This window comes from Sinocyclocheilus grahami, unplaced genomic scaffold, assembly GCF_001515645.1.
Source record: "Sinocyclocheilus grahami isolate Dianchi unplaced genomic scaffold, SAMN03320097.WGS_v1.1 scaffold311.1, whole genome shotgun sequence".
Classification (NCBI taxonomy): domain Eukaryota; kingdom Metazoa; phylum Chordata; class Actinopteri; order Cypriniformes; family Cyprinidae; genus Sinocyclocheilus; species Sinocyclocheilus grahami.
The window spans coordinates 419,230-444,476 of NW_015505490.1; the positions used below are offsets into that span (position 1 = coordinate 419,230).

Sequence of the window (25,247 nt, forward strand, 5' to 3'; positions counted from 1 at the left end):
TCTGAAAATACCTTGATTTTAGGATGAATGGTTCTTCAGATGCAAACTGGCTGTTATACTGATATTTATAGATTTTTAATCACCATGTGCTTTAACGAGGAAATTGAAGACTATATTTATGAATTAAAAATTAAAATTCGGTCATCATTTACTCGTCTTGTAAATCACAACCTGTATGATTTTTTTTCTTATTAGGTGGAACATAAAATATTTTGAAGAATGTTGGTATCCAGTTTCGGTTCCTTTGACTTCCATTATATGAACAACAAATACAATGGAAGTAAATGGGAACAAAAGCTATTTGGTTGCCAACATTCTTAAATATCTTCTTATGTGTTCCACAGAAATGCATAAAGATTTAAAACAACATGAGGGTAAAGAAATGATGACTGAATTTTCATTTTTTTGAGTAAACTATCCTTTCAAGCCCAGGACTAGAATTTCAAAATTCTAAAACACAGACTGTCGGAGTCATTTTGTAACTGACTTATGTTTTGAATCATGAAACATGGCCCAACGTCTTTGAGCTTTAGATCTTACACAGCTGCTGCAGAGTCTTGTTTCCTCTTGGAGTTCATTGATCTCGGCTGTTCAAAGCAGCTTAACACCATTTCACCTCTTCCAGCATGGTAAGGATAACGTTTTTGTGTTGGTATGCAGTGCTTTGGTTTCCCTAAACATAAAGATGTTTATATTTACCCAAAAAGTTCAAGTTTAGCCCACAGAACGTTGTCCCAGTAATATTGTTGACTTTAACAAAGACCCCAGTATTAGAGGATCAGATGCTGCTTTGGTTCTGTGCAAATGATGCAGCATCATTATTTAAACATTATTTATGTCCAGCTGTAAAACTTCTGTGCAAATGCAGCATGCAACAGCTTAAATGCACCTTTTGTGGTATATATGCAGATTAAGATTCAGCTTTTGCAGGGCTTTTGCCATGTAAAGAAAATTTAAGACTCCTTTTGTCTTCAGATCGCATTTCAGGAACAATTTAATTGGATATCCAGACTGTTCACAACATTTTTTTTTTCTGTGTAAATTCAGAGATGTGTTAAAATTAAGGATTAAAATGAATGTTAATAAAAACTTCAGCAGCAAAGAATATTTTCATGGCAAGAACAAGGAGGCATAAAATGAAATATCCATCCATTACAATTTTTAAAAGATTTTTTCAAATATATTTGTGATAAAAACATTTTTTTCTGGTGACACCTATGAAAAAATGAAATGATTATTATGTCATGGCAACAAATGTTTTTCCATTATTTAAACTCATCTAAATAATTTAACCAATCTCAAGTTTTTTAAGTTATACAAGATTTAACTTTTAAAGCCAGTTTGAATTTTTTTTACAGTGTAAAATTACGTAAAAAAACCTTCCCTATCCATAATTTTATTTCACCTCAAATTATTAAGTACCGTAGGAAAGTTGGGCTTTTCTGACAGTTGTCCTACAGTACATCATAGAAGATACTGCCATTACTGTGCAAGTTCCTGAATGTTCCATCATCTTGAGTCCTCATTATACCTACCAGGATAATTCTGGAAAAGCACTTTTCCTTCATGGAGCAGCAAGCCAAAACTCCCTGTATAACACACCAGGCGCACATAATCTTTCCCAACGGTGAGTGTGCTGTATTCACCATGTAACGTAGTGTGTAGCATGTAGTGCGTGTTGTGTACTAGCACTCTTGGCTAAGAGCACGCTGAGGAGGGGTCGATACTCCGTAGGGGTGAAATCCTGTGTGATGAGAGCATTTGAAAAGGAAATGTAAAAGCACACGCTGTTCTTCTCATTTGCTCAGCTTCACTCCAAGACCTGCAAGGGCTTGAGTTATGCGGTAAAAGTCTCAACGTGGCTACTGACCCCTACTACCGGCCCCCCCTCCCGGTAGGTTAACATGTGTTCACTCTTCCTCGGGTTACTTGATCCATGTTTAATCACAGTGAGCAAAGCTTGTGTAGAATGAACGAATGTGACATTCTGACTCTTACGTCAAGAGCGGCCCACCGTGAACTGGCTCACTGCCAGCGAGGATAGTCTGAACTGTCTTGCTCTCACCCGATGCCCTCTTACTTTATCTCTCTTGCCCTCCTTTCTATCTCGATCACAATCTTGCCCTTTGCAGCTTGTGTTATTCTGCCTGTAAAATGAGTGGAGTAAATGTTAACTGGGTTAACAACTAGTAGACTAATCAGTTTTAAGGAAGCCCTGTATAATTAGATTGGTGTTCTGGTTCACCTGACCATGATTGGATGCATTTCTTTGGGGGCATTTACATAGTGGGTTAATTCAGCTAGCGAGATCTCGAGACGTGCTTTCAAAATACTATCTCTGACTTGACACACTATAAAATACACAACGGCGGAATCCATGCTAAAAATATAAACTGAAAAATAAAAATTCAGATATACTAGTGAATAGGGATGCATGACATAGCAGTACCACTTTAATTTATTGCATTGGTCAATATTGGATGTTTAATTGCTAATTTCCCTGATTTTTATTTTTAAACTATCCTTCAAAAAATTTTTCAAATGAAGTAATTATTTTATTCAGCAAGGATGTATTTAATTGATCAAAATTGTCAGTAAAAACATTTATAATGTTACAAAATATTTCTTTTTCAAATAAATACTGTTCTTTTGAACTTTCTATTCATCAAAGAATCCTGAAAAAAGTATCACAGATTCCACAAAAATATTGCAGTACAACTGTTTTCAACATTGATAAGAAATAAGAAATGTTTCTAGAGCACCAAATCAGCATATTAGAATGATTTCTGAAGGATCATGTGACACTGAAGACTGTAGTAATGACTGCTGAAACTTCAGCTTTACATCACAGGAATAAATTACTTTTTAAAATATATTTAAATAGAAAATAATTAGCTATTTTAAATTTTAGTATTTTTACAATATGCGAATAAATGCAGTTTTAGTAAGCTTCTTTCAAAAATCTTACCCAGCCCAAACTTCTGGACAGTAAGTGTAGATTATCTTTGGAGTCATCTAACGTTCCCTGCAAGTTCCTCTTTGAAAACACTAATGCTTAAATTCACATGTAGCATTTAAAATGTAATTGTATATAATGGCACTTAATTGGCTTATCATCAACAGAATAAAAATAAATAATCATTTTATAGATATTGACCAGAATTGTAAAATCAGAGCATCCCGATTCCCTACCAGTCAACTTCACTAATAGACTAGTCGGTTACAGGATGACTAGTTTGCTGGTGGATCATCATGACTCATTTCATGTTCCACTGCTAAACATCTCCGAGCAGTTAAGAGCCGTTCCTCTTTATACAGTCCAGACACACACAAACTGTAGCCAAGCACTTATGGAATGTTTTAATTGACCAGGCTTGAATTTCATGAAAAAACAGCAACTGCTGCCAGAAAACCTCTCCTAGTCTCACCTTCTGTCATGAAGTAAGGAATACGGAAACGTCCCTCCAGAACACGCTGCCGCAGAATGGGGAGAGAGGGGCCATCGAAGGGCAGGGCGCCACACACCAGCACGTACAGAACCACCCCCATACTCTGCAGGAACACACACACACAGCGTCAACTCAGTGGTGAATAACACGATTACAATGTGCAAATGTACAGGTGCACACATTTAAAGGGATAGATCACCCTAAACATGAATATTTATTCCCCCTTTCTAAATTTGTATGACTTTCTTTTTTGTGGAACACAAAAGATGTTTAGCAGAATGTTAATGCTGCTCTTTTCTCACTGTATATGAGCATCCCACCAAATAAAGTCATACGTGTTTGAAAGCGACTTGAGAGTAAGTAAATGATTTTCACTTTTGGGCAAACTCTTCCTTTAATGGCAGTAAATAGAGAGCAAGAGAGCTTTCACATGATCTGATCTCTATCTCACATGGACCACAGGGTGTTTGGTTTACGCGTTGACGTCAGCTGAGTTCTCAAAGGTTGAATAGGTGGTAACACAAACAACTGCCAGCTGACTCGCTAATCATTTACTGTCAAATACACTGAGGCGTGAACCTGCATGGATAATGCTGGCTTGTCAAATAAGTGCAGAGCAGCATTACCCAGATGTCCAGCTGGGGTCCCTCATATTGCTGTCCCTCAAACACCTCCGGAGCTGCATATGGAGGACTCCCACACCATGTGGCCAGGGGCTTTCCCGGCTGGAAGAAATTTCCAAAGCCAAAATCTGCAGGGTTGAAAAAAATAGAGAAAGGTGATATAAGAATGAAACTGACATGGATCACATTTCAGCTTTAGGGGACAACAAATAGGAAGGTTTCATCACAATATTGATTGTACTATCAAGGTTCCCACACCTAGTGACCATTTAACTTTTCCAGTCATTTGTGACTGCTGTCAACCGATTTAATGAATTACACTACTGTTTAAAAGTTTATGGTTGTAATGATTTTCTAAAATGTTTTTGAAGTCTTTTATGCTCACAAATACAATAAACCAGTAATATTCTGAAATATTTAAAATAACTGCTTTCTTCTTTAATATATTTTAAAAATGTACATTTATTCCTGTGATGGCAAAGCTGAATTTTCAGCAGTCTTCATTACATTTCCATGACTTTTCCAGGGCTAGAAGTGTCAACTTTAAAATTCCAGATGCTCATATGAATAAAATATTCATAAAAATAATGCCAAACACAGGTTCATGACTGGTGAGGCATATTGATGGCTGTTAAATTCTTTCTCAATTTACCCACTTTTGGCAAGTGTGGCAAAAAATAAATAAAGGATCCTGTAAGTGTGTGAATCATTTATCAATAAACATCAAGAGTTGGGAAATATAAAATTCTTCAACTTGCATACCGTAATTTCTGTGCAAAATTAGTTTACTGATGAACTAGAGATGTAAAGCTTGCTTTAAATTACCCATGACTCTGAAAGTACAGACACTGCAAAAACATCCTTCTCTAATAACCTAAGCTAAAAACACATCCTCAAAGCTCACAGAACAATGCTTTTGCAGCCCACTTCTTTCTACTTTGATGACTAATATTAGTGCTGTACTCATTGAGAGGCCATCACCAAAAAAAAAAAAAAAAACTTTGCTATTAGTGTGTAATTTTGTCTGCAGTAGTCAGACAGCAATTTTTATATAGAGACTATTTTTAAAATCTTTCAGATCCCATTGAATCAAAATTTGAGTTTGTGGTTTTTGAGTCTGTCTTAAGTCCTCTATATGCTAGTGTTCTCCTAAAAATTCATTTTAGATATAAGAATTTAAAGGGTTAGTTCACCAATTTTCACAAAATGAAAATTCTGTCATTAATTACTCACCCTCATGTCGTTTCAAACCTTCGTTCAAAAAAAACCAATACACTTTATTCAACAATTCCTCTGCATCACCCTGGTGCCATTTTGGAGAATATCCGCTGGACATAAACAACGCACGTTGTTCTGTGTCAGCTGCGTCACGCCGGATCTCTTTCCTACGTTGTTGTGATTTGATCTGAACGAAAACAGTGTATCCATGTGACGCAGCTGACACAGAACAGCATACGCTGTTTACGTCCAGCGGATACTCTCCGAAATGGCACCAGGGTGGAGGAGACGAATTGTTGAATAGTCTTTTTTTTTTTTCTTTTGTGCACAAAAAGTATTCTCGTAGCTTCGTATAATTGCGGTTGAACCACTGATGCCACATAGATTATTTTACCGATCTCCTTGCTACGTTTCTGGACTTGGGAACATTTCAGTTGCGTTGCTGTCTATGCAGGGTCAGAAAGCTCTCAGATTCCATCAATAATATCTTAATTTGTGTTCCGAAGATGAATGAAGGTCTTACGGGTTTGAAACGACATGAGGGTGAGGAATTAATTACATTTTTGGGTAAACTATCCCTTTAAAATGTATAGTCTTTACACTTTATACATTTATTGAAAACAGAGCAAAAATATTCACCCTGCACTACAGATCTCAAATCAAATGCTTTCTAGAATAAGAAAATCCCTCCCTGTAATACTGCCAATGACTGCTTAGAACATAGCGGATAATGTTCATTGCCGTGATGTAACTAAAGCCCATTGGCTATTTTATAAAAGACACAAACCCTTTGAAATGTCTCATCTTAAATTCCTGTATCAATAGAAAATCCATCACCAAGGAAAGAAAACTGAGCTAAAAAAAAAGTCATGGGGTCTTGAGGAAAGAAATAAACAGTGACTTGATTTATACTTTGATTAACAAGCTGTAACACTGTGTAAATTATGAGAAAAGATCAGACTACATTACACAAGGTCACTTAAAATTCCTATGAGACTAAATTGGCATTATACAGTACCACACTACGTCTACTGGCAAATGTTGTATAACGCAGTATGCTGACAACAGCCAATGAAGGAACAGAGGGTCGCTAAGCCAACACACAAGCTGAGCAGCATCTGTAATAGGGCTTAGTGGATCATGCCGTGCAAACCCTGAAGATGGAAACCGTCATCAGCACCTCACTCTGGCTTTAATGGGTTGGATGAGTATTACAAAGTGCTCAGAGATTAGATACAATGGCCACCACTGCCAGAAGTCTAAGACAGTAGTGTTTTGGCCAAATATGGCTCTCAGACAAATCTGATAGTCCAATGTGTATAACGGTCGACCTTCTTTAAATGCATAGGCTACAAGCCTGTATTTGTTCATAACTGTGTGCAGCTGGAAAAAAAAAAAAGATATATTTTCTGGTTTTCCAGAAGAAAAAACATCTACAGATCCTTTAAACAATATCAATTTACTTGAAAAGCACAGATATTAGGATCTGCTTCCAAAAAATACATCTTGAATTAACAACTTCAATTATTGAAATAATTGCAATTCAATTGTTTTAAGGTATATAAAAAGTTAGATGATTTGATATTCCAGTGATAATTTCACCTTGAATTTCTAAAACTATATATATATATATATAAAATAAATGTATATTATACATTTATATAATGTTTTTATAATAAAATGTATATAAATGTATATACGTATTCTATTTTGTATTTATTATATATACACATTTTTTACAGTGCATTTTGTTTGGAATTTAGTAATTTATGGTGAAATTATCAATGGAATGTCAAATCTTCTGATTTTACTTAAATTCCAGTGAGTATTAAGAGTTTGTCTAGAATCTGAGCTTCCGGGGCCTCATAAAATGAAAATGTGAACCTTAAGGGAGAGATAAAAAAACAGCCATGTTTATTTTACATTGTGACTGTGATGTAAGAAGCCAGTATGATGAGTCCATCAGTTGAGCTGACCCACTTCATGAGTTGAATGCTGAGCAGGAGGAATTTACGTCAATGCTCCAGGCAGTCCAGCGGCAGACATTGCATGAGTGAGCCTCAACATTCGATACAGGAATCACATCCGGCCCCAGAGCTTAACTCCTGCAGCTTGGAAAACAGTGGCAATGTCATATTTAAAGGCAGGCAGAGCAGATCTTTTTGTTACTTTAAATAAAAGCTTTTATTGAGGTCAGTAGCACTGGCTCTCATAATTTCGTTATGCAGTGGACAGATGTAACATGGTGTGCATTGGATTGGTGCTGGAGGTTGATTGTGTAAAGATCTCTGGGGATCCTATCCTAACAATTTTCATACAGTTTCCCAATCATTGACCACCCCCAGGAAGTCTCTCACTCCCACAGGTTTGCGCATTCAACATGTTTTATGGGAAAACAGTTTACACGGTATGCAGTGTACACTCTTCTCTTGCTTCATGCTTTGACATTTTAATATTTCATGTAATCACAATGCAAAACCACTGTAAAATGAAACATATTTTGCTCTATATATCTGTACAATATGGAAAAATTTATTCATGGTTAATAGATTAGTTTGAATGTTTTCTTCTTTCAGTCATGATGCAAGCACATAAATGTTTGAAGTGGAACATAAAAGGCTGATGACCTTTCTTTGAGTGACCCAGCTTGAGTCATCTTCTAAGAGGCTGACTGTGAGGGCTAAAAGAAAAAGGACCTTTAACAAAGCCTCGCGGGACACTCCTCTGTGACTGGCCACTGCATTATTTGCTGCACCAAACATCATAATCTACCAACATGATAGTAGAGTTTGGGCAGAGAGCAGGCTTATGTGTCAGGGAAACTGACAATGTTTGGTCTGCGTGTGAATATGAGCACACATATGTGTGTGGGAAGCTTTCCTTTTGCTGAGAGCCTTGCATTGATTCTCAAAGCCTGGCTCACTTTATAGTCAGTAACCTCTTGATTGCTCAAATTCAAATGAAATTGCAAATGAACCTTAGTCTGAATATATAGCTCAGCACAGAATGCACCTGTGTGCTCTTGACGTACATGATGGCTCCACCAACTGAGCAGTACCTGAATTATCATCCTAAGCAGAACAGCCTTGATGAATAAATTGTCCATTACACCCTAGAATTAACTATTGCGAAATCACAAAAATGTAGGTAAATATCTTCTAAGGCAAGGGAAATTCCAAACCAAAAGTACCAAATCACTCCGACTTCAACTTTTGGCTCAGTTTTGTGTACATACAGTAGGCGCTACAAACCACAAACAAACAAGTGATGTTTTACATTACAATCTAGAGTTTCCACTTCAGTGTTGATAAAAGCACACACACACAAACACACACACAACAGTTGTTTTTTTATTCATGCTTTTAATTTTGTGCATTTACCCAATAGCATAAATAAAAAAGCATAAGTAAAATAAATCTATTTAATGGAGCATATATTATATATAAAATAATATATGTGACCCTGAACCACAAAACCAGTCATAAGTGTAAATTTTTCAAAATCGGAAATCTGAAAAAATCTGAAAAGCATCTGAAAGCTGAATAAATAAACTTTCCATTGATTTTTTTAGTATAGGACACTATATGGCAGAGATGCAACTATTTGAAAATCTGGAATCTGAGGGTGCAAAAAAATCAAAATATTGAGAAAATAGCCTTTAAAGCTGTCCAAATGAAGTTCTTAGCAATGCATATTACTAATCAAAAATTAAGTTTTGATACATTTACGGTTGGAAATTTACAAAATATCTTCATGGAACATGATCTTTACTTAATATCCTAATGATTTTTGGCATAAAAGAAATATAAAAGATAATTTTGACCCATACAATGTATTTTTGGCTATTGCTACAAATATACCTGTGCTACTTATGACTGGTTTTGTGATCCAGGGTCACATATAATAAAATATAATTCATTACAGCCATAAATTATATATTATATAATATCAAATTGGGTAAATGTGTACATATTATATGTAATATATAAAATAATTAATATAAAACAGCTGTTTTATATTTTTCAACAATTCAATATCAATACCAATGTACCAAAGACTAGTATTGTATCAAAATTTTGAATAATGTAACTGTGGTGGCCTTTACCAGCAATCTTGATGTTCATGTGTCCATCCAGCAGCAGATTCTCCGCCTTCAAGTCCCGGTGAACGATGTTTCGATTGTGGCAGTACTCAACAGCAGACAGAATTTGCCAAAACTTGCGTCGTGCCTCTGGTTCACTCAGCCGTCCATGCTTGGCTAGGTAGTCTAAATAAAGTTGACGTGAGGTTAACTAAACATCACAAATACACAAAGCACAGACCTGAATCAATTAAACATTTTCCATGGGTAATGTAGTGTAATAAGGGTCACAATAAAATGTGACTGAACACACACACACACAAAAACAAGAAAAGAAAAAAAACATGAGTTGAAAACCATGACCACACGTTGTACCGGGAAAGGCTTGGCGGTGTGGTGTGGCTAGTGGCAGAGATTGATGAGCCACAATAAGGAGGCTCTGTGGTGTGTGAGTAGGGTAAACATCCCCCCGGATGGTGTAATCATGTGGTCACCACACCCTAGAGTACTGGGTCAGTCCCTGGCCAGACCTACAGTCCTCACACATTCCATTCCATACTTGCCTTGGGATTACATTGAGGTGGGCTGGTGGAGCGACTATGGGTACAAGGCATCATTCTCTGAATAAGCCGTTTTTCAAAAATCTAAATCAATTTTCAACAGACAACAATTTGTGATCGCAGAATTACCTTGGATAAGCTAGCCTTAAAGGGATAGTTCACCGAAAAATGAAAATTCTGTCATTAATTACTCACCCGCATGTCATTCCAAACCCGCCAGACCTTAGTTCATCTTCTGAACACAAATTAAGATATTTTTGATGAAATCTGAGAGCTTTCTGACCCTCCATAGAAAAAAGCAATACAACTTCTACATTCAAGGTCCAGAAAGGTAGTAAGGGCATTGTTAAAATAGTCCATGGGACATCAGTGGTTCAACACACACGCATGCATCATGAATGCGTGGTGGAGACTGACATGGAAGAGAAGAAATTGCTGAATAAAGTTATTTTTGTTTTCTTTGCACACAAAAAGTATTCTCGTAGCTTCATAAAATTACGGTTGAACCACTGATGTCACATGGACTATTTTAACAATGTCCTTACTACCTCTCTGGGCCTTGAATGTGGTAGCTGTGTTGCTGTCTATGCAGGGTCAGAAAGCTCTCGGATTTCATCAGAAATATCTTAATTTGTGTTCAGAAGATGAACAAAGGTCTTACGGGTTTGGAACAACATGAAGGTGAGTAATTAATGACAACATTTTCATTTTTGGGTGAGCTAACCCTTTGAGGTGCTGTCACATTAGCGAAACTTTACAAAATTTAACAGGCAATAAAGGCATTGTTGATTGTCAATATTGTAGAAATGTTTGAAGCACAGCTCAGATGGCGAAGTCACGCTCTTTGAAAATGTGCAAAATCTGCGGGGGAACTTTTCGTCCTCACACGGAATTTCTGGTCACCCAGATTCCTAAACATTTTTTTTTTACAGAGAAACAGTAAATGTCACCACACATTACTAAAGAAAAAATAAATAAAATAAATAATACACATATATATATACGATATTTAATACCATGATCTCATAAATTGAGAGACTGTTTGAAAAATATTTTTTATAGCTAATTAAAAAAATGTCACACAGCAAGAGAATAAAGAATGATGGTGAAGTTTTAATGATGTTAAAAGCTTAAAATAAATGGTCATCTAATTAATGAAGAATCTAATTAAAGAATTAGAAAATACCATGGTATTGTTTGAAGTGTTTTTTTTAATTTGAACATTTTTCTAGTTCTTTTAAAATTAATTTATATGCTTATATGCAGAATGACCTTATTAACTATGAAATGTAATATGACTTATTATTATTACAAATATTTTATTTATTTTATTTCAGTGAATTAAAGCTGGTGGAACACTTAGAATACCATCAGTATTTTTGTAAGTGACAATACTGCTAGGACAAGGTTCAGCTAGTTCATGCTTTTAAACCCCTAACACACAAGCCCGGCAGTAAAATGCTCCTTGCTGGGAAGAGGAAATGCTCTTTCTCCTCTCACGTGCCTCTTTAAGGCAGTTAGTCAGTCCATGCAACTGTGGTGTACCTGACACTCTGGTTTGTAAGGGTCAGTTGAGAGGAACTCCATTTGTACTACTTATAAAGTAGAAGCAACTTTTATTAGGCCAGCTGGCCAGCTCAGGCTCTTTTAGGTCTCTCTTGTTCATGCTCACATGGCTAAGAGAAGAAGAAAAAAATCATACATAAGATCATTTTAGAGGCCTGACTGAGGTACCTGGTATGCTGGCACCAGAATGATATGACGTTCTTTTGGCCAAAGTCCACAGTCTGTGATTTAGTGGGGGTGATTACAGCCAGTTGAGTGGTATAAAGTAGAGTGTATGAACATCTTATCTTAAAGTAGATTCCTGCTGGCCATTTGACACAAATATGAGACATTCCTATGTCAGGTGTGTTTTTTGATTAGTAGTGTAGTCCTAAAAAAGTTTAAAATGGAGCACAATTTCAGAATGTTACATCAGGTATCTAATTGGTTAGCTCAATGAATTTTACATTTGGCATTACTGTAAAATTATTATTATTGTAATATACTGCATATATATTATTATTGTTGTATATATATATATATATATATATATATACTACAATAATAATATATATGCAGTATATTACAATAATAATAATTTTACAGTAATGCCAAATGTAAAATTCATTGAGCTAACCAATTAGATACCTGATGTAACATTCTGAAATTGTGCTCCATTTTAAACTTTTTTAGGACTACACTACTAATCAAAAAACACACCTGACATAGGAATGTCTCATATTTGTGTCAAATGGCCAGCAGGAATCTACTTTAAGATAAGATGTTCATACACTCTACTTTATACCACTCAACTGGCTGTAATCACCCCCACTAAATCACAGACTGTGGACTTTGGCCAAAAGAACGTCATATCATTCTGGTGCCAGCATACCAGGTACCTCAGTCAGGCCTCTAAAATGATCTTATGTATGATTTTTTTCTTCTTCTCTTAGCCATGTGAGCATGAACAAGAGAGACCTAAAAGAGCCTGAGCTGGCCAGCTGGCCTAATAAAAGTTGCTTCTACTTTATAAGTAGTACAAATGGAGTTCCTCTCAACTGACCCTTACAAACCAGAGTGTCAGGTACACCACAGTTGCATGGACTGACTAACTGCCTTAAAGAGGCACGTGAGAGGAGAAAGAGCATTTCCTCTTCCCAGCAAGGAGCATTTTACTGCCGGGCTTGTGTGTTAGGGGTTTAAAAGCATGAACTAGCTGAACCTTGTCCTAGCAGTATTGTCACTTACAAAAATACTGATGGTATTCTAAGTGTTCCACCAGCTTTAATTCACTGAAATAAAATAAATAAAATATTTGTAATAATAATAAGTCATATTACATTTCATAGTTAATAAGGTCATTCTGCATATAAGCATATAAATTAATTTTAAAAGAACTAGAAAAATGTTCAAATTAAAAAAAACACTTCAAACAATACCATGGTATTTTCTAATTCTTTAATTAGATTCTTCATTAATTAGATGACCATTTATTTTAAGCTTTTAACATCATTAAAACTTCACCATCATTCTTTATTCTCTTGCTGTGTGACATTTTTTTAATTAGCTATAAAAAATATTTTTCAAACAGTCTCTCAATTTATGAGATCATGGTATTAAATATCCAAAGGAAAAACCATAATGCTTCCATAGTAAATATGCAAAAACATGGTAATACCAAGATAAATTTGGTCATTTTTATTTTGGTTATTTTGTTACAAATAAGTGAAACTATTTCCAACATACTGAATAAATTTCTTCTGGTCTCCAAACACACGTACGCTCTTTCCAGTGAGTCATAAATGATCTAGACAGGAATTATGAGTTTTCCTATACTACCAATACTAATGCTAAAATCTAAAATCGACAGACTAGAAACAGAGCCTGAGGGTAAAAGGCAGGGATCGAGAGGCTGAGGGCAGACACGGGTGTCAAGACTGATCAGCTGACATGTTCAAAAAGAACCTTTTCTCCAGCTCTGGATTTTTCTAAAATATGCATGGCCTACATTTCTCCTCTCCACTTCCAGAATTCAAATCAATGTCCCTTAGCTTTCCCTCTCTCTCCTGCTTTGCCTGTGCATTCTGCAGCTTCTACTTATTCGAAGTTGACCCAGTTTCCAGGTCCCTCTAATGCTTCGGCTCTGCTCTGCGGTGCTGGTGGAGCAGACAGACTTTAGTGGTGGGCTTCTGCGCTGCTAAGCTCCACCACAGGGGACCGAACCCAGCACTTCACAGCACCAAATGCTGCTCAGTCTCTCTCTCCTCTCTCTTTTATCCCGTGAAGATTATTTGATGGAAGTGAGTGCCTGTGTTATGTTAGGATAGCTTAGATTCAGTGTGGTGCAAGCGCACACCACCTGGTCTTAATGATTACAAAAAGTATCTTTCAGAATTTGTGATTAACTGGAGACTTTTAGTGTTGATAGAGATGGCACATGCTGTAAATAAGTTGCATAGTCATATTGTGCAACAGAGAATCACAATAGCTGGACAACATGGCCTCTCAGTACTACAAGACAGTAATTATGTGGTAATCTTAACAAAAACTGTCATGTAAGTATTAGTCATGCTATGTCGACAGATCATTTTATTTGACCTTGGCAACCTCATTTCAATTCTCTACAGGACGTTTGGCTGTTATCTCACCCTTTAGCACAATTGGGCAGGAACAAGTAATTTAGTTTGCCCCAGCCACCCACGACATCCCTCTTTATATCTCTTTCAAAACAGAGAGGCTGTTGTCACCAGGGTCATGGTTTCCACACAAAGTACACCCCAACCGCGAGATTGTAAAAGAATCACACTAAATGTCCGTTTATTGTGTAGCAATAAAACACTTTACCAGTATGAGCGTGCTGATTGGTGGCTGGCCAAACAGAATATGCGTGACAAATATGTTTACAAAAATACAACAAATACATCTGAAACAAAACAGTAAGTCAAGTCATTTGTCTGTCCGCAATGAAAGCATAAATGTTACACGATGCAGAACAACAACAGCCAATTCGAATATATTTGATGTTGAATATACAGTTTTGGACCAATAGGATTTCACTGTGGGCGGGGCTACTCTATCTATAGGTTTTATATTACAGCTATTTCTCTTAAAAACACATCAAAACTTAAAAACACACACATAAAAAAAAATTTTTGACTCCCCAGGGTAATTCTTGGTAGCATATCACATTGCCGTGTACTGTGAAATAGACACACTGTTATGTAAGAAAAATGTGTGATGATTATGTGAGCTTTCACAGGTGGTGCACAGCAGCTGCTGCTACAAAATCAAACCCGGAGTCAGAAATCACCCCCTATATCCTTAATTTGGGCACTATTTGAGGGGACAGCCATTTTTAGTGGTGTCTGAAGCCTTAATGGACATTATCAACTTCACTCATTTAATCTCACAATGCACAGCAATAACGAGTGTACAACTGATGTATGTTCAACAGCTAGAGAATACCCATAATGCACTGCGAGAGTCACCTGGCGAATGAATTGCCGCACCTCGCCAGAAGATGGCGCCCGCAGCTGATTCATCCATCCATCCATTTTATAAAGCACTTGTCCACGGCGTACAGCGTAATATAATACAGGTACAAATTCATTGTTAAATTGTTTAATTAGGTTTTATACATAATTTCCATGACAGAGTTAAAGATAAATCCTTTCATCTTACTACTGGAGCTGCCAGATTCAAATGATTATTAAACAGCCAGCTCAAACTATGCAAAAGCGGCAGTCCTTCTGCACTCTGTCCGAATTCACTCACTCGTTTTCATTTACTCTTTCAAGTGAACTGTATTAGTGGTCTAATGTAGGGAAGAGTGAATGAGGGTATAGGGGGCGATTTCGGATTCAGCCATAGAGATCAGTCACTGGCAGTGATATAGTCTACTTTTACATAATTTTCACCTTCAAGAATCACCAACAAGTGATTTTTAAAGGGACAGTTTAACTAAAAAAACATGCAAATTCAGATTATTTACGTCCATGTTGTTCCAAACCTGTATGAATCTTCTCTGTGTGAAGTCTTTAAAGAATATCCGACCAGAATATATTTTTTTTCCAAATAGCTACTGTAATAAAAGTGAATGGCTACAGTGAAGAAAAAAAAAACTATACAATATCATAACAGTAATCCATAGGACTTGTTCCATAATATTCCAAATCTTCAGAAGTCATTCAATAACTTTGTGGGGAAAACCAAATGGAAGATTAGCAGTGAATAAGGACCTACATTTGTCTCATGAAGTGATCATATGACTTTCAGAAGACTTGAATATAGCATGTGTCAAATGGACTGTTATTGTGGGGCTTTTGGATGCTTTTTGAAGCATTAAAAATTCAGTTAGTTCACTCTAACTGAAACAGGTGACCAGTACTGGTACTTTATAAAAAAAAATGCTCCCTTTGTATTCTACGGAAGAAAGCAAGTCACTCAGGCTTTGAATAATGAGAGTAGGAGTAAACGATGACAGAATAAAAATTTAGCATGAACCATTCCTTGAACCATGCTCTTAGCTTCGAGCTTGTGTGTGATACAGAAAGAACTCCAAAGCAATGGAAAGACAGACAGCTGAGCCATCAGAATATGATCATCATCATCACTGACACATTTGTTGCTTGTGACTATGATGGTTATTCACACAGACTGTGTTTGTCTCGCCTGAGCTAATTTCAGCCTGACCTTTGTCACTATCATCTGAAATCAAGATGTTAGGCTGAATACACACTTTCTCCGTGTCAGTGATGTGGAATCAGGATAAATGCATAGTGAAATTGATAAGAGGTAGATCTGGCTGACAGACAGCATAAGCAAAGCATCATTTCATCGTGAATCAACAACAAGAGCAAGAACAACAACATCCAAATACGGCAGTCAGCTTTTCTTTTTTTTTTTATTAAAAAATAATCTCATGTAATTCTTTGCTAACCATCCTGAATACAACATTCATCCAATAATGTAATAGATACTTAGGCCCTGTGAGTATTATTGGTTGCTATTATAATAACAACAATTATTCATTATGCAATATATTTCATATCAGGTACCAAAATTTGCATCGCACTATTGTAAATGTTTGGTACCACTTACCAAAGATTTCCCCATTCTTGGCGTATTCGGTCACAAGGTACAGCATATTCTTGGTCTCCATGACCTGCGTGAGGATGAAAAAAAAAAGATGCATTACAGGTAAAATCCTTTGTCTTTCACACTATAGAACAAAGGTCTTACGGGTTTGGAACAACATGAAGGTGAGTAATTAATGACAACATTTTCATTTTTGGGTGAGCTAACCCTTTGAGGTGCTGTCACATTAGCGAAACTTTACAAAATTTAACAGGCAATAAAGGCATTGTTGATTGTCAATATTGTAGAAATGTTTGAAGCACAGCTCAGATGGCGAAGTCACGCTCTTTGAAAATGTGCAAAATCTGCGGGGGAACTTTTCGTCCTCACACGGAATTTCTGGTCACCCAGATTCCTAAACATTTTTTTTTTACAGAGAAACAGTAAATGTCACCACACATTACTAAAGAAAAAATAAATAAAATAAATAATACACATATATAACTGTTCTGGAATACAAAGCACTTCTTATCCCAATCAGCTGCCAAATAAGCAAATAACTGGAAATAACTCAAATGATCTCATGATCTCATTTGATACTACACTAGTTGGCTGTCCGTTACGTGACACATCAGCAGTGGTTAGTCACATTACATCAAGGGATGGGTCACGCTGTTGCCAAAGATGACTGTCAACAAACTAGGACTATCAATCAATTAGAAATGACATAATATGCCTATTCTAATACATTGCAAATAATTTAGTGTAGAAACGATTGCTAGTAATTTTCTCAAACAATTACAAAAACTTAACACTTTGTACACAAGTAACACATTGAATTAAACATTTGATGTAGAAAAACTAAAATAGTATTAATTTGTAATAATTTGTTTTATTTACAGCCTAGAAAAAAAGATTAAAGTTTGTGTGTGTATGCAGTGTTACTTTTAAAAGTAATGCATTACAATAACGTGTTACTTCATAAAAAGTAACTAATTGTGTTACTTAGTTACTTTTTATGGAATGTAATGCATTATGTAACTTTCGCATGACTTTTTCTTACCTGGGCTAGGCTAGCTTATTTATTTTTTGATAACAAAAAAACCCAAAAGTTACATTTTTGGCCCTTTCACACCAAAAGTGAAATTAATAAGTGCCTCTGCACCTCACTCCTAATTTCTCTTAATATGGGACAGGAGAGGTGCCAGTGAATAAATAACAAAGTAACTTTTGTTATTTATTTTAAAAAGTTAATCAATTTTAAAAACTTAAGATATTTTGTTGTTAATTTAAAAGTAATGCGCTGCTTTACTAGTTACTTGAAAAGTAATCTGATTATGTAACTCGCGTTACTTGTAATGCGTTACCACAACACCGTGTGTATATGTATGATTTTATAAACCGTGGTGGCCAAAATGATTAGAATACTAGTATTTCACCAGCTTAAAAAAATTGTTTTAAGTCAGTTATTTCTATCTTTTGCTGTAGTGTCAGTAGGAAGTATCAGTTTACATTTCCAAACATTCATTTTGCCATTAATTGTAATAATCCAGTGAGATTTTTGTTTGCACAAGAAGTCTGTCAACACCTAGTGCTCCACACAGAGATCTGATCTCATCATCATCCAGTCTGTCTGGAATGACGAAACAGAACAAACTGAGACAGACTCAATCCAGAAGAACTGTGGCAATGTCTCATATATTTATATAGTGCTTTTACATTAATTTTATATAGTTTTTTACATCGTGAATCAACAACAAGAGCAAGAACAACAACATCCAAATACGGCAGTCAGCTTTTCTTTTTTTTTTTATTAAAAAATAATCTCATGTAATTCTTTGCTAACCATCCTGAATACAACATTCATCCAATAATGTAATAGATACTTAGGCCCTGTGAGTATTATTGGTTGCTATTATAATAACAACAATTATTCATTATGCAATATATTTCATATCAGGTACCAAAATTTGCATCGCACTATTGTAAATGTTTGGTACCACTTACCAAAGATTTCCCCATTCTTGGCGTATTCGGTCACAAGGTACAGCATATTCTTGGTCTCCATGACCTGCGTGAGGATGAAGAAAAAAAAAAGATGCATTACAGGTAAAATCCTTTGTCTTTCACACTATAGTAGATGGCGTGCATAGATCCAAAATACACATGAAACACAAAGCGAGTGCAAAAAGTGGGTTGAGTGATAAAATGACTGCTACATTCAGCTGAAATCTGAAGTATCCTATTGAGTTCACATTATAATGAAACACACATGAATCAGATTGGGATGCTGGTTTACTCATAGGCTCGATTCACAGTGCAGTGTCAGAGCCAGTAATGTGTGGGAGGCCTCCAGAATTAGCCAAAGAAAACAAAAAGATGAATAGAACTAAATGTAGTGTAGAGAAGCGGCATGTTATAATTCAGAAACATTCACAGAGTCCCCCATAAACACTACTGTCGGCCATTTCTACAGTCAGTTGGTTTGGGTTTTACTGATACACCAGCTTCAACTCTATAGGCTTTTGTGGAAATCAGCCTAATCTGGGCTCAACTTGTAGGGGCTTTTCTGTTCTTGCCATTTAAAGGCATGACAGGGTTGACTAATAAAATCAGCAACTAGGCCAGAATATGAATCATCTTTTAAACTCCTAAACTAATTCTCCTTTCCAGAAACATGTTTTGATGGAAGCTGTGATCTCAGAGCTGTTCTGGACACAATGAATACAAAGCACTTCTTATCCCAATCAGCTGCCAAATAAGCAAATAACTGGAAATAACTCAAATGATCTCATGTGAATAGTTGATTCTACACTAGTTGGCTGTCTGTTACGTGACACACTGGCAGAGGTTAGTCACATTACACCAGGGGATGGGTCACGCTGTTCCCAAAGATAACTGACAACAAAATAGGACTATCAATCAATTAGAAATTACATAACATGCCTATTCAAATACACTGAAAATCATTTGGTGTAGAAACAATTGGTAATTTTTTTGCAAACAATTACAAAGAAATAACCCTTTGTACACAAGTAACACTTTGAATTAAACAGGTAATTTTGATGTAGAAATAGTATTTTCTTGTAAAATATACTCCAATAATTTTTTACTTACAACCTAGAAAAAATGTTTAAAGTTTGTGTATGTGTGTGTTTGTGTGTGTAGTGTTGGGCAAAGTTAATTTTAAAAGTAATGCATTAAAGTATTGTGTTACTCCATAAAAAGTAACTAATTGCATTACTTAGTTACCTTTTATAGAAAGTAATGCATTATGTTACTTTTGCATTACTTTTTCTCACCTGGGCTAGGTTAGCTCAAAAGTTATATTTTTGGCCCTTTCACACAAAAAAGTGAAATTAATAAGCCTCGAGCTAAAGGAAGTGCCTCTGCACCTCACTCCCAATTTCTCTTAATACGCAGTGTCAGTGAATAAATTGGAAAACTCGGGAAGTAACTCAGATATTTCGTTGTAAATTTAAAAGTAATGTGTTACTTTACTAGTTACTTTAAAAAAAGTAATCTGATTTTGTTAAACTCGCATTACTTGTAATGCGTTACCCCCAACACTGTATGAATGTACAGTTGGTATAGAAAAGAATCACCCCCCTTTAAAATAATCACATTTTGTTGCTTTGTAGCCTGAAATGAAGATGGACAGTTTGTTTTATCCAGCTGTATTTACTCAGTGCAACTAATAACAGCTAATTTAAAGATATAACACCAACAGAAAAAAATAAAGAAACAGAATCACTGAGTTGGAAAAAGGATCACCCCTCTCCTAAAAATGACTTGTAAACTCAATCAGGTGTAGCTAATCACCTTTTCAATGGCACACAAAGCCATTTGGTCATTTTGATTAGCTCAGCATGAAAAGAGCTTTCCTGGAGCATTTCAGCCCTTGGTAGTGCAACTGAAGCAAACAATCAACTATGGGTGGCAAGGCACTCTCAAAAGATCTCCAAGATAAAGTTGTGGACAGGCACAAGTCAGGAGATTGATACAAAAAATGTCAAAGGCTTTATTAATGTCTAGAAGCACAGTGAAGTCTATTAAGAAGTGGGAGGTATTTGGTACAACACAGACCCTCCCTGGATCAGGATGTCGCTCCAAACTGGATGAAAGAGCCAGGAGGAAACTGGTCAGAGAGGCGACCAAGAGGCCTACAGCAACTCTGAAGCAGTTGCAGGAATTTATGACAAAGAGTGGTCATTGTGAATGCACCTTGAAGATTCTGAGGCCACATGAGACTAAAATTGAATTATTTGGCCTCAACACCAAACAATATGTTTGGCGGAAATCCAATACAGCTCAGCTCACCATCCAAATAACAGCATTCCTCCAGTAAAGCATGGAGGTGGTAATATCCGGTTATGGGGTGTTTCTCTGCAGCAGGGACTGGAGCACTTGTCAGGATAAAGGAAAAATTGATGGGGCAAAATACCATCAAATTCTTGAGGAAAATCTGCAGTCCTCTGCCAGAAAGTTGTCAATGGGAAGAAGTTTTACCTTCCAACATGATTGACTCAAAGCACACAGCAAAACTGAGCACACAGTGTTTGAAGGAGAAAAAGGTGAATGTCCTTGCATGGCCTAGACTTAAACCCCACTGAAAATCTGTGGAATGACTGCAGTCCTCAAACGCTCACCATCAAATTTAACTGAACTTGAGCAGTTCTGCAAAGAGTGGGCAAATATTGCAAAGTCTAGATGTGCAAAGTTAGTAGAGACATATCCCAACAGACTAAAGGCTGTAATTAAATCAAAAGGTGGTTCAACAAAATACTGACAACAAGGGGGTGATCCTTTTTTTTTATTTATTTTTTTTCCTCTCTGACATGTTGGTGTTATATCTTTAAATTAGATGTTATAAGTTACACTGAGTAAATATAGCTGGATAAAACAAAAAATGTGTTCGTCTTCATTTCAGGCTACAAAGCAACTAAATGTGATTATATAAAGGGGGGGGGGGGGATTCTTTTCTATACCCACTGTATGTGTGTGTGTATATATATATATACATAGTTTTCAAATTAATTGATCAGTTGTTATAGAAAAGAATCATCCCTCTCTGAAATGACCAAAGAAAAAGCTGACATGTAATGCTGCTGATGTATGACGTGTGAATAGAGGCAGATCACCACAGTAAATATGGACCATTTGCTGCTGCATTACGTGTACATGAGAGTGCGTGTGCAGAGCAGCTGCTTGGTGTTAGGACCCTGAGCCGTAGCAGATGGGGCAGAGGGAAACCGGGGGTTAGAGATGAGATGGCAGGGCCTGCAGAGCTGCCCTCTGTTTATGAGGCTTGAAAGGAAATGACTAATTGACCCATGCCGTTTGAATGGAGTAACCATTGGAAATAATGATGCACTATGATTACACGGCAAGGGCTTGGACTGGTGCCGCTGCGTTGTATAATAAGGAAGTGCTATTCCCATTCCCAAAAACCAAAGTGACCTAAAGTCTGACTCTTACATAATGCTGCAGTGAAGTCACACTGGGGGAGAAGTTATCTCATCTTCTTAGTGTTTGTGTGACTTTGACTCCAAAGTGTGAATGATCTCTAGTTAAAAAAAATAGGCTTTTTCCAGCTGGACAAATTTAATGTGTTCATGCGATAGTTTACTGTGAAAAGTAGTTAGCTATTAACTTTGGCTTGATGGCTGGTAATATGGTGATATTTGCTCAGGTAAAATTAGAGAACTGCATTGTATATCATATAATATTTCAGACAGTGGAACTACAGCTGATAAATTATTACTCCATATTTGCTTGTACTAATGTTTTTTTGTAAAATACCCAACGTTACAATCTTATCTATTAGTGTCACTAACTGTATGCGTGACCCTGAAAGACATTTTAAGAGATACCATTGAGTCAAAAGGCCACAAAAAAGCCACATCTGTATATGATATGGGCTGTTTGCGTGTTCTGCCACTGCTATTATTTAATAGTCGATCTGTGTTTACACGTGTCAGATGGACTTCTTTGTTTGTTGCACCTCTTGCTGTTTTTTTAGCATCCTGCGCTATGAGTGTCTGTTCCATTTTGTTTGGAGTTTATTAATGCAAGAACAAGTCCTGAGTCAACACTTCCAAACACAGACATCTAAAGCCATCTTTCCACTATCTCCGACATTCACAAACGATTGCCGCATTTCACCCCCTAGTGGCAGGTGCAGAGAACATTCAAATTGGTCGTGAAACACCAATTGAAACAGCTGATTTCTAAATCAATTTCAGAGTTCAGATTAGAGATCTTCTCGGGTCCTAAAATCTGTACCCGACCCGAATCGACCCGAAACATTCACAAACGATTGCCGCATTTCACCCCCTAGTGGCAGGTGCAGAGAACGTTCAAATTGGTCGTGAAACACCAATTGAAACAGCTGATTTCTAAATCAATTTCAGAGTTCAGATTAGAGATCTTCTCGGGTCCTAAAATCTGTACCCGACCCGAATCACTTCTTACCCGAACCCGACGTGCATACATTTTTTTTTATTTTTATAGAAAAACCCGACCCGAGACAGACCCGATGAAATTAGACCCGAGTCCAACCCGACAGCATTTATTTTCCAACCCGACTGGACCCGAACGTAAACGTGTACAGCCTGCAGCCCCGCAGTCAGTCAGGAAAAATCCCGGTGTCCTGCTGACTGATTTGGCTGGTTTCCATTACTTTGATTTATTTAACATTTATTCAATTTATTATTAGGCTACTTTATATTAGTGCCTGCCTGATGGATACAAGTTATTTCTGAGCTCGGCTTTCAATTGTGACCAGTGGATTTGAAAAATAAATGTGATAGTTTTATAAAAAATAAATCGATAGCCTAATAATTAATGGATTCGCTAGTGTTGTCTGCAACCTGATCTCTGGCGAAAGGCTTCTGCACACACAAAAAAAAAGCCCTGCATGAACACGCAGCATAATGAAGCGAGTGAATTTTCCTGATGGATCTCATATCTATAAGATGATGTCTGTGTGCTCCTTTTCTATGCGTGTTCCTCTCTTAACACGAAAGTGAAAGTAACCTACGCATTCGGGATACTTTAAAAGAATTCGGGTCTAATCGGGTCCATTTGGGAAAAGCATGTTTATTTTAAATTACCCGAGACTCGAGGCCGCTAATACCGAACCCGACCCATGTCCGAGGTAGGCCTACTCGATGAAGTTTTGGACCCGAACCCGCTCGGGTCGGACCTCGGGTTTTCGGATTTTCGGATCCCCGTGAAGACCTCTAGTTCAGATCACCTGTATACTTTGTAAAGTCCAAATTATTAGTGTTATTAATTAATTAATTAATTAATTAGCTAACCAGACTGAAGGCTCAAAACTTAAAAAGTAAAATCAAAATCATCAGATATTGTACCAGCCACAACAAGCTGTATTATTATTATTATTTTTTTTTTTTTTTTACATTTAGTCATTTAGCAGATGCTTTGATCCAAATCAACTTAAAAACGAGAAGCACCACAAGCAATTTATCATATTAGAGTCAACAGTACTGGCAGGAAATGGCCCGAGTAGACTTTACCTGGTACAGTTTAATGATGTGTGGATGGTCCAGCATTTTCATGATCTGTACTTCACGATAGATCTTCTCCAGGTTCACAGCATCCAATTGGGTCTTGTCGATGATCTTTATAGCCACCTGTTGAACGAAGGGCACAGAAACACACTTTCATTGGCACAGAGCCTAATGCCTCAAGCTACTCAGTGAAATTCATTAGTCTTGTTGCTGTCTGCAGTGCAAGTCGATCCAGTCTTCACAAGCCCAGTGCGGATCAAAGGCAGAATACATGTGAGCAAAGCACACCTGAGCGTCTGGTTAACGGCTTAACTACTGAAGTAGGCTAATGATCCGAATTATATTATCATTTTCCCACAGGCTTTTCATCATTTGCCAGACAAATGGGAGAAGAACAGGAGTAATTTACCATTTCATAACCACTCATACTTCAATCCCCCTTTTGACTGTATAATAATAATATTCAGGTAAGTACACAGAAGCAGAAAAAACAGATTGCAGAGTTAAAGACTTTGACCTATGTTTTATATCATTACAGTGATATAAAACATTTTATGTTATGAAGATTTATGACACTGTGGTGCTTCAGCTTGCTTCCTACTGTTAGTATGAGGAATCTTCATAGTAGCCTATAACAGAATAAAAAAAATCTTGAAAAAATATCAGTCAATCTTGACGTACATTAAATCACAAATATTTTTAAATGCCAAAGAAAGGCTCAACAATAAGGATTTTTTTCTGCTGGTCAGGTCGGATTGGATTTCCCGACGTGCATACATTTTTTTTTATTTTTATAGAAAAACCCGACCCGAGACAGACCCGATGAAATTAGACCCGAGTCCAACCCGACAGCATTTATTTTCCAACCCGACTGGACCCGAACGTAAACGTGTACAGCCTGCAGCCCCGCAGTCAGTCAGGAAAAATCCCGGTGTCCTGCTGACTGATTTGGCTGGTTTCCATTACTTTGATTTATTTAACATTTATTCAATTTATTATTAGGCTACTTTATATTAGTGCCTGCCTGATGGATACAAGTTATTTCTGAGCTCGGCTTTCAATTGTGACCAGTGGATTTGAAAAATAAATGTGATAGTTTTATAAAAAATAAATCGATAGCCTAATAATTAATGGATTCGCTAGTGTTGTCTGCAACCTGA

At 36.7% G+C, this 25,247-nt stretch overlaps 1 protein-coding gene across 1 annotated transcript in view; it reads right to left on the reverse strand.

Annotated features, from left to right (window-relative positions):
• Window positions 1-25,247, reverse strand: part of LOC107601680 (serine/threonine-protein kinase SIK2-like) — a 38,001-nt gene that overhangs the window by 11,668 nt on the left and 1,086 nt on the right. Inside the window, exons 3-6 of the mRNA XM_016293939.1 lie at window positions 18,560-18,623; window positions 9,396-9,557; window positions 4,076-4,200; window positions 3,429-3,552 (exon numbers count right to left, since the gene is read on the reverse strand). Coding sequence (XP_016149425.1) covers window positions 3,429-3,552; window positions 4,076-4,200; window positions 9,396-9,557; window positions 18,560-18,623 — 475 coding nt within the window. The remainder of the gene's footprint in view (window positions 1-3,428; window positions 3,553-4,075; window positions 4,201-9,395; window positions 9,558-18,559; window positions 18,624-25,247) is intronic.